Source organism: Papaver somniferum, chromosome 1, assembly GCF_003573695.1.
Source record: "Papaver somniferum cultivar HN1 chromosome 1, ASM357369v1, whole genome shotgun sequence".
NCBI classification, from domain to species: Eukaryota; Viridiplantae; Streptophyta; class Magnoliopsida; order Ranunculales; family Papaveraceae; genus Papaver; species Papaver somniferum.
Genome location: NC_039358.1, coordinates 238,836,513 through 238,847,181, shown reverse-complemented (window position 1 = coordinate 238,847,181; position 10,669 = coordinate 238,836,513). Strand labels below are relative to the sequence as shown.

The window sequence follows — 10,669 nt, the reverse complement described above, 5'->3', positions numbered from 1 at the left end:
AGAAGAAGAAAAAACGGTAAATATCTTGCGAGAATATGTTGATATCTTCACATGGAGTATGGAGGAAATGCCAGGAATAGATCCGTCTGTTGCATGTCATAAATTGAACATTAAAAGGAATGTAAAACCATTTAAACAAAGAATAAGTAATATTGCGATTGATTATCATCCACAAATAGAAGCGGAGTTACAAAAGATGCTGGATGCAGGGATTATAAGGGAAGCGAAATATCCAGAATGGATAGAAAATATGGTGATAGTACCAAAAAAGAATAAGGGGATACAGATCTGCATATATTTCACTGATTTAAATAAAGCGTGTCTCAAAGATAGTTTTCCTTTACCAGATATCCCTCAAATGGTAGAATCAGCATCAGGAAATGATAGGGGTATCAATGTTGGATGAATATAAAGGTTATAATCAAATTCCTTTGGATGAAGAAGATCAAGAACATACTGCTTTCTTCGCACCAAGAGGTTTATACTGTTATAAGAAAATGCCATTTGGATTGAAGAATGCGGGTGTGTCATATCAAAGAATGGTGGAAAAGGTATTTGACAAGTGGATATATAAAACATTAAAAGTATATGTCGATGACATGTTAATATAGAGTAAAGAGGCGAAGGATCATGTTTATGATTTGCGAGAAATCTTTGAGCAGATGCGAAAATTCAATATCAAGGTGAATCCAGAAAAATGTGTGTTTGGTGTATCATCAGGGAAATTATTGGGTTACATAGTGTCCAAGAAGGGAATAGAGGTTGATCCAGAAAAAGTACAAGCAGTTAGAAATATGCCACCTCCTGCAACAGTGAAAGATGTTCAAAATCTAAATGGATTGATAGCTTCGTTGGGAAGATTTATCTCACGATCTTCTGACAAGTGTAAACACTTTTTTAACATATTAAAGAAGGGGACCAAATTTGAATGGACGGAAGAATGTTATAAAGCATTGCATAGCATAAAAACTTATTTGGTGAATTTATCCATTATGCAAAAGGCCAAGCCGGGAGAAGAATTGCTACTTTGTTTAGCATCAACATTGCATGCATTAAGTGCAGTATTGTTACGCTCGGATGGGGGGATAGAAAAACCAATATATTACATAAGTAAAACATACAACTCAGCAGAGAAAAATTACTCAAAGATTGAAAAGCTAATTCTCGCATTGGTGTATGCATCATTCAAGCTTCGCATTTACTTTCAATCTCATAAGATCAAGGTATTAATGAAGGTACCAATTGAACTAACAATGAAGAATTCAAAAAGATCAGGGAGAGTTGAAAGGTGGAATGCACAATTAGGAAATTATGAAATTGGTTATGATATTTTATCTTCACCAAAGTCTCAAGTTATCGCAGAGTTTCTCCCAGAGTTTCCATTAGAAGAAGATGAATATGTAGAAGAAATGATGGATGTGGATGAAGACCATGGGAATCTTAAAGACTTATTAACTGACCGGAATTCAAATAGATGGGAAATATTAGTAGATGGGTCATCCAACGGAGAAGGGAATGGTATTGGTATTGTCTTCATTTTACCAACATGAGCGCGAATGGCTTACTCATTCAGATTGGAATTTGCATCCACAAATAATGAGACTGAGTATGAGGCAGTTATACATGCGCTAAGGCTATCAATTGAAATGAAAATAGAAGATGCACGAATAACTAGTGATTCAAAACTGGTAATTCGCCAAGTATAAGGTACATATAGTACAAATGAACCATCTTTGCAAAAATACAAACAGTTGGTTATGGATTTAGCAACGCAAATTCCAAAAATAAGTTGGAGACACATAGGCAGAAAGGACAATAGACTCGCAGATGCATTGGCCTTCATACCCTCTATGTTAATAGATCCAGTTGCAAGGGACATAAAAATACAAACACTCTTTTTACCATCTATAGAGAAAGGATAAGCAACACAAACAAATGTAATAACAATATAAAATATGGAAGAAGAAAGTATGGGCGAAGACAAATATTGGAGAACTGAAATCCATTTATACCTAGAGAAGGGAGAAGTACCAATAAAAAGGTTGGAGGCACACAAATTAAAAAGTCGCGCGACGAATTATGAATTGAGGGAGGGCATTCTTTATAGAAGGGATGGAAATTTTAAAGGCATTACATTACGGAGATGCTGGTAATCATAGCGGAGGAAGGTCATTCGCATTCAGAGAAAAGGTACAAGGCTATTATTGGCCATACATGCATGAGGATGCGAAACAAGTCTCAAGAAGATGTGAAGAATGTCAACGTCATGGAAAAAAGATACATGCACCACGAGCGATGCTAAATTCATCAACAAATGCGTGGCCCTTTGGAAAATGGGGGATTGACATTGTTGGACCATTTATACAGGAACGAGATAAAAGAGATATTTAATTGTCGCAACAGACTATTTTACAAAATGGGCAGAAGTGAAAGCAGTTCAGCATATTCGTGATAAGGAAATATTCACATTCATCTTTGAAAATATTATATGCAGATTTAGTATTCCTGCACAGTTGGTATCTGATAATGGAAAGCAGTTCGAAAGTGAGAATATAGAAATGTTACTTAATGCATTCAAAATTCAAAGCGGCAAATATACTCCTTTATATCCATAAAGTAATGGACAAGTAGAAGCAACAAATAAAACGATCGCAGACAACCTGAAGAAGAAGTTAGAAGGGCACAACAAAGGATGATGCGAACACGTGCATAATATAGTATGGGCTTACATGACAACAAGGAGAGAAGCAACAAGAATGTCACCCTTCTGTTTAACATATGGGGTAAAGGCAGTATTACCAACAGAAGTTATCATTCCAACAACAAAGAAAGAAGCTTCGGAGAAGAATCTAAGTACAGATCTAATTCTAACAAAACTTGAAGACTTAGAGGAAGCAAGAGAAGTCGCTTTGCAACATATGGAAAATTATCAACAAAGACTAGCTCGATAATACAATAAACGTGTTAAGATAAGAGAATTCCATCCAGGAGAATTGGTGCTGCGAGAAATCCCAATTTACCAGAGAGGGGGAGATGGAAAATTGGTAAAGAAATGGGATGAACCCTAGATAATAAAAAGGATAGTTGGGAATGGAGCTTATGAGTTAATGGATCCAGACGGGCGATATATGGGTCGCAGATTAGATCGTCCTTGGAATAGATCAATATTTGAACAAATATTATCCATAGGAGTTTGTGAATTTTATCGCACAAGTTAACACATGTGCGAAGTTAAGCATATGAATCCTCATCCTTGAAAAGGGATATAATATTTGGTTCAATAAAAAAATTTGAAAAGTTCTCCCATATTTAAGAAATTCTTTTTTAAGAAAAAGGGAAATATAAGACTCAAAATAAGACCTTAATAAAAAGCACCAGAAGTGATTTTAATCAGATTGGCTAGGAATTTGAATGTGGCGTGCAACCTAGTTCGCATACATGCAATAGGAAAAAAAGTAAGACCTATCGCACGCCATAGTTGGAGAACCTAGAAAGCATGACTCAAAGGAAAGCTATACCGACCCTGGAACTCGAGTCATGGAGATTTGGGGTGAGAACAAACGAAAATGCCCATCCGGGAGAGGTACCTTAAATTTTCAGTCTAAGATAATAATCTTAGATTGAGAGAATAAGGTGAGAAAGTCTCTCTTAAGGAGTGCATAAACTTGATCAGGGCGCCGAGGTACACAGTTGAGTCAAGAGTGCCCGGGGCATCTGGAGCGTACCCTGCCACTCTTGACAAGTTCTGACTATGATGCACTCGGTCCGAAGATACCCCACTTAGGGTGCGTCTCGCAACTATAAACCTCATTGGTAGTGGGACGTGAGACTGCGAAATCAATTGGTTGTTGAATTAACAGGATGAGAAGAGCCATAACCTTAACCCGGTAGAGGTAAGCTTCCTTGAAAGGGAAATCAGGGGGAAGATAAGGACGACGCCCTCCATTAGGGAGCTGAATTGTGTCAAAAGACGTAAATGTCATAAGACTTTTTACTCAAGGGAGTATTAAGACTTATCATATTTATGCGATAAAACCTGAAGAGGAAATAATACAAGAAAAAGATAGGATGAGATAAATGGGTCGATGCACTACATGTAAAGACCGCCTGCGATCTCATCGCACAGAAATAAGGCAAGATTATACCTTTACATAGGAAGGAAAGATAAGACCTCATAAGAAAGAATACGAATAAAAACTAATGATTGTTTGGTAGGAAATTCAAAATTTATCATATCGCACACTTGTTTTATACAACAAATCTAATAAGAGGCAAGTATGGGAATTGAAATAATACAATATTATCTTCATTGTAACAAAAAAATTCAAAATGTATCAAAACAGAGAAGGGAAATACTGGGTGAAAAGAAAATTAAACATGTTCAACAACTACATCTTGTTCGACCAAAGACTTTTCAGCATCAATATTGGATCCAGGATTCTCTATTTCGGCATTAGTCTTATTAACAGACTTGTCCTTCTCAATTTGGTACTCTTCATCCTATTGATCCTTTTCATCATCGCTCACAAATTCATAATCACTATCCGGTTCAGGGTACTCTTCATCTTTGCCTACATTAAGAGGAGGAATATTTACCGCAGGAAGAGAGTTTCTTAGAATAATTCCATTAACTACAGATTGAGCACTAGCACGAGCCTTTCGAATAGCTCCCCTTTCAAGGTTTATAGCATTGATCTCTAAAAAAGATTGTTGATGTGCGAGTCTTATTCGCTCTCTATCTCGAGAAGCAGCAAGAGAAAGTTCATGGTTCGCATGAGATACTTCCAGGTTCAAACGCTCTTTGCGAACTTTGGATAAATCAGATCTCAATTGAGCAATAGTAGATTGATGTGAGTTTTCAGAATCTGCGAAGGATAATAAACTATCAAAATTGGAAATAAAGCTCGCGCCAATGAAATTCAAAGAAATAGTTAAACAGTAGCTGACTACCTTCGCAGAACAGGAGAAGGGTGTTATTCTTCATAATTTCCATGGCTTTATCAAAATCATCACCAACTGAACCATTAAGAAGGGAGCGAATCTTCTTTTCATTAGCAGAGAGAGGTTTATTCTTTTTCTTAAGAACATCATGAGATTGCTTTAATAGATTATATTGTTCTTGAAGCTGATTCTTCTTCATAGTCAAATTTATTTTACTTTGAATGATTTTTTCGTTCTGGGTCTTTAATTCCTTAAGAGATGTTTCATGCTGTACTTCAAGTGAACGAAGAGCTTGCGCTTGATCTTCGTTTATTTTCTGAAGAATTGAATAATGGTGCGAAAACATTGCTTCTTTTCTTAAGAAAGAATGCTTCTCCTTAGAAAGGGTATGATTATCTTTTCACAATGTTTCATACATTAGATCGGCATTACGTGACAGTTTAGAAAAATGGGATATTTGACTATTTAATACTTCAATTTCTTGAATGAGATGGTTATTTTCATGGGTTAGATTATTAATCTGATCAAGTGAATATGAATGTTGATTATTTAGCTGGTTTAACTGAGTCTACAACTTCTCGTTATTCGCTTGAGTATCCTCAGCAAGATATTGAAAAGTATATCTCTCCAAAACTCGCCTCTGGTTTAAATCTTAATAAATGCATGAAGAAATTTAAGGAATGTTGATAAGCGAAGAAATATATCATAGGATACAGTAAGCAAAGGAGAAAAAAGTCACCTCTAAGTTCTTGATTTCGGTTGCGAAGGTTTTCAGCCTCAAGATTTGCAACTTGAAGTTCTCCCCATAATTTCTGGACCTCTTGAAGTTCCATATTTTTCAACCTATTGAATTCATTTTCCAAAGAGGCATTTTGTTGCGAAAGTTCCAACTGAGAGCAGCTAGATTTAAAACGTCCTTCAGCAAGAATCATTCGTCGATGAGAATCCTAAAGAAGAAAGAAGACAAGGATAAGGGGTTAAGATATTAAAGTTAAGTGAAAACATGAAAAAAGGCACTTACCAAGACATCTAGAGCAGTATGGAAGCTTGGATCAATGTGAGAATGTATCTCATCTCTTATAATACTATCAGAGGGAAATTCGCACAAAAGTTTACTTAAAGTAGAACAAACGCAAAGTTTGCAAGGGTCATTAGTAGAGGATTGAGCAGAGTTGATGATGTCGGATAGAGTTTGGGAAGAAAAATTCACGCTATCCAAAGCTTTTTTGCTAAGAGAAAGGGAATTTAATAACAAAGAAGAAGACGAAGAAGAAGAAGGGATGGATATAGGAGGAGAATGAATAGTAAAAATTGTAGGGGAGGATGCATTAACAGAATTTGGTTGAGGATTAGTATAGATGAATGAAGAAGAAGTCTGATACGCATCCGATGAATTCGCAGAGGCAGTAATAAGAATATCTTTTGTCCCTTGATCAACAGTAGTTTCTTTTTCACCAGAAAAATTTCTTCAAAGGTGACAGACATATTTGCATCAGACGTTTGAATTGGGGTGATAGAGGCATTAGTATCAGAAGTTCGAATTGTTGCTAAAGGGGTGATGTCTGCAACATCAAATTCAAGAATAGAAAGATTTGACTTCATTATTGTGGGCTTGTGAGCTTTCTTAACCTTTGGTTTCTTGACCCCACCTATCTCACAATCAGAAACCTGCGAAAACAAAGTAGATAAGAAATAGAGGCAACAATATTGTTTAGTTAAAATTAGATATTTCTTACTTTTTTGTTGTGCGAAGTTTTCCTCTTATGGGATTCTTTATTTGTATCATCCGAGGAAGAATTAGGGTTTGGAACAGTTATCCTTAGGGCACTTAAAGAAGAATTTTTCGTGGAATAGTATGAGAATTGGGTTAATTAAAAAGATAACAGTTACAATCAAGAATTATGATTATCAGAAGAATAAAAGGATAAATCTTGAAAGAGGAAAACAAACTTTGCATTTTTATCCATGGCAACAGTAGCAGAAGAACAACAGCGGTAGAAGCAGAAGAACAGTAGCAGCAAGAATGAAGCAAACAGCGGAAGAAAGAGAAATTTTAGTGAAGAAGAAAAGAAAATTCAATTCTTCTTAAAAATAAGTCAATAAATAGGTCGAAGAGACGACCTTTTATAAACGGTTTGAGCCGATAAAAAGGAGAAGAATCGACGCGTATGAATAAATGAACTGGAATTCCGGAGGAATGTCGGCAAGGTAGAATACGAAAAGATATAAACATGCGATATTATAGGATGGAAATTTCTCATATCGCTCACTCCATAATGTAAGCGAGATTTGGAATATCGCACATATCAATAAGTATGCGAAGTAAAGATCATCTGATGTAAGCGAGGACTATAACGCATGGCAAAGTTGAAATGCCGTATTGGATGATGTCAGCAAAATCACGAGTAAAGTGTGATGTTCTATGCGAGATATAGTCTGTGCGAGAATGAGTGATTGTAAATGAGCGAATGTATCGCATAATGATTCCGAAAATAGTGGATCTCTTAGCTGTCATCCATCATGAGGAATCACTATATACAGGAAGGAAGTCATCACGAAAGAGAGAGATCTTTTAGTGTGTGTTAGACAAGAAACTAGGAGAGAGAAAAGTTTGTTTGGAGAGGAAGTAAAGTCATTGTTATCCATTGTATCCAATTATAATCCTTGAAAGTTAATAAAGAAATCATTATGATTACTTGAGTAATAATCTAGGTACATTGGAGTGTAGTTGTAAGTTTTCTTGCAACTACAAAAACAAAATCTCTAGGTATTTTTCGTTATTAGAGGGAATGAATTTTACAATTAAATTTTGTATGTTTCAGTATATTAATAAATTATTAATTTACCGATAAATTAATACTTAAATTGATAAAATTTTGTAGCCCCAAAACTATTAATTTATAAAAGTTTTAATGTACTTCAAAACAGGGTTCATACATAAAGGCATGGCATATTAGGTATTTGAGGACCGAGCAATTGGCCAGTTTTCGTTACAGCTGGGCGGGTTTGGATGAGACTCGCAAGTAGGATTTACTGTTTAGTCCACTTTTTCATGACCCAGTTAATGGCTAGCCCATCGTGGAAAAGATTTACTCCCTAGTCCAAAAACATAGATTATTTACTCTCTAGTCCAAAAACTTCGTGGAGACTATAAAGTGTATTTTCTAAATGCCTAAAACACCCTTCCAGGTCTAATTAGTATCAACACATGTAAATGTTATTAGTAGTATGTTGCTACATAATAGTAGTATCAATACGGTGATACTACATATTAATATGTACTATACTAGTAGTAACAAAAATATCTTATTGTTACTAGTAAATTAGGTAACTACTTTACTATACTAGTAGTAACTAGTATACTAGTTACTACTACTAGTATACTAGTAGTAGCATATGTAATATCAATACATAACAATTTTTTGATATGTAGTACCAATACATAACATGCTACATATCAATATGTAGTATCAATATATAACATACTACATATCAAACGTACTACATATCAATATATAACATACTACATATCAATATGTAGTATCAATACATAACATACTACATATCAATATCAAACATACTAGATATCAAACATACTACATATCATTATATAACATACTATGTATCAATATGTAGTATCAATATATAACATACTACATATTGATATGTAGTAGTATCAATACATAACATATTACTACTAGTACTAGTTACTACTAGTATACTACATACTACATATGTTATTACTATATACTACATACTAGTTACTACTAATATACTACATATGTTATTACTACATATGTAATATGTAGTAACATATGTATTACTATACGTAGTGTTATATGTTAGGGTTAGCAAAGTAATTTTACTCTTTTGAAAACTTTTTTGGATTAGGGAGTAAATATATTTTGCCGCTGGACTAGCCAGTAACCCTGGTCGGATTTACTGGACTAAACGGGAAATTCCTCGACTTGAAAACTGAATCACCGATGATCCATCGTTTAAATCAAGCAAACTCTATTTCCTAGTTAAACAGTGAATAACCAAACTAAAGGAAACAATCTCTTACATAGAAGATTATTAATCCAAATCCCACTATATTTTTAAAGGAATTTGATACATAGAAGTTTATTAATCCAAATCCCACTGCGACTGGATTTTGCATTCGTGATCTACAAGCACTCATCTCCTATTTATTCACTCAAAACGGGTGTCACCAAAGCATACTTCAATCTCTTTCCCTCTCTTGAAAAACTTTTCTTCCAGATGCTCACCATGTCGGCGACTACTGTTATTTCCCACGTTCAGCAGAAGAGGAAGATGATCAACACTCAAGATTCTGGATTCCAAGAAGCAAATAAAGTTAAGATAATCAGAATCAGGTACACACCTTATCTTAATCAACCACCATTGATTGATTTCACTAAAGACTTGAGTAGTTATAAGAACAAAGAAGAATCAGTAGAGAAACCAGCTACAATGAAAAATCAGGATAAAGTATAATCCACCAGCTGCTGTTCCACCATTGATGGTCAGTAATAATAGAGAAGAATTGAGTTTCAACCAAAAGGCAAACAAGAGGTTGATCCAAAATAGCAGAATGTGTGGCAATACTTTCAGAAAAGCTTTTTTCGAAAGGAAGAAACTCTGCTTAGTCTTGGATTTGGATCATACTTTACTCCATTCTGTTAGGGTTCAAGATGTATCTGTTGAAGACCAAGAATATCTAAATCTGAGAGTTTCATCCATGAAGGATTCGGATGGAAATAGTTTGTACATGCATATGGGTTGTAGTAGATACACGAAACTCAGGCCATACACCCGAGAATTTCTTAGGGAAGCCAGCAAATATTTTGAATTGTTCATATACACAATGGGTACCAGAGATTATGCAGAAGAGATGGGGAGATTACTCGATCCTCAGGGTAAGATCTTCAAATCCAGAATCGTTTCAAAAGATGACTCTACAAAGGAAAACAGAAAGAATCTCGATATTTTATCAGGACCGAACGAGTTGAACACAATTATTGTCGATGATACAAAGCGTGTATGGAAAAAGAATAAAAGGAATTTGATACGGATTGAAAAGTATAACTACTTCACGGAAGGAGGACATATATTGAAGAAAGATGACGAACAAGGTTCTGACCATGAAGATGTAGCCCTAGAATCAATCACTGAAATCCTTCAAGGTGTTCACAAAATATTTTTTCAGTGTTTCCCAGTCCCATCACCTGATGAGCTTAATGAATATATCAAATCTGTAGATGTAAGACCCCTACTTCAGGGGTTCTTGAAAAAAAAAAAAGGAAAAGTGCAGCAACCTGTTAAAAGTATTCTTGATGTACTGAACTTCTCAACTTCCATCAAATTGATTATAATTGTTTGTTAAAATTGATGAAATCCAATCAGTTTTACTTGATCTTCTTGTTTATTTAATTTTGCAGTTTCTTGTTGGTTATTCCCCTTTTTAAATGATTTGGGTTTTTTCAGTTCAATTTGCGCAACACAATGTTGGCTTACCTGCTGGTATAGTTGCAGCATAATTACAACTTCTTTGCTTCTGGAAAGCTTTTGTACTGTGCTGCTATAGTAGGCTATTTGTGTTAATTTCCTTCCTGTTGCCAAAGCCCCTCCCCTTATTTGCAGCCAATCAAGTTGCTTATGCCAAGGCCTATCAAGCAATGCCTTGTCCTATCTGTCTTATTGTGTTATAGTTCAGTTTTGCCTG

The 10,669-nt window shown here is 35.1% G+C and overlaps 1 protein-coding gene across 1 annotated transcript; it reads left to right on the top strand.

The window, feature by feature from the left end:
* Positions 1 to 9,538: 9,538 nt before the first annotated feature.
* Positions 9,539 to 10,412, top strand: LOC113273789 (RNA polymerase II C-terminal domain phosphatase-like 4). The gene is made up of 2 exons (XM_026523400.1): positions 9,539 to 10,282; positions 10,386 to 10,412. The coding sequence occupies exons 1-2, from the start codon at positions 9,539 to 9,541 to the stop codon at positions 10,410 to 10,412; spliced, it is 771 nt and encodes a 256-aa protein (XP_026379185.1).
* The last annotated feature ends 257 nt before the right edge of the window (positions 10,413 to 10,669 follow it).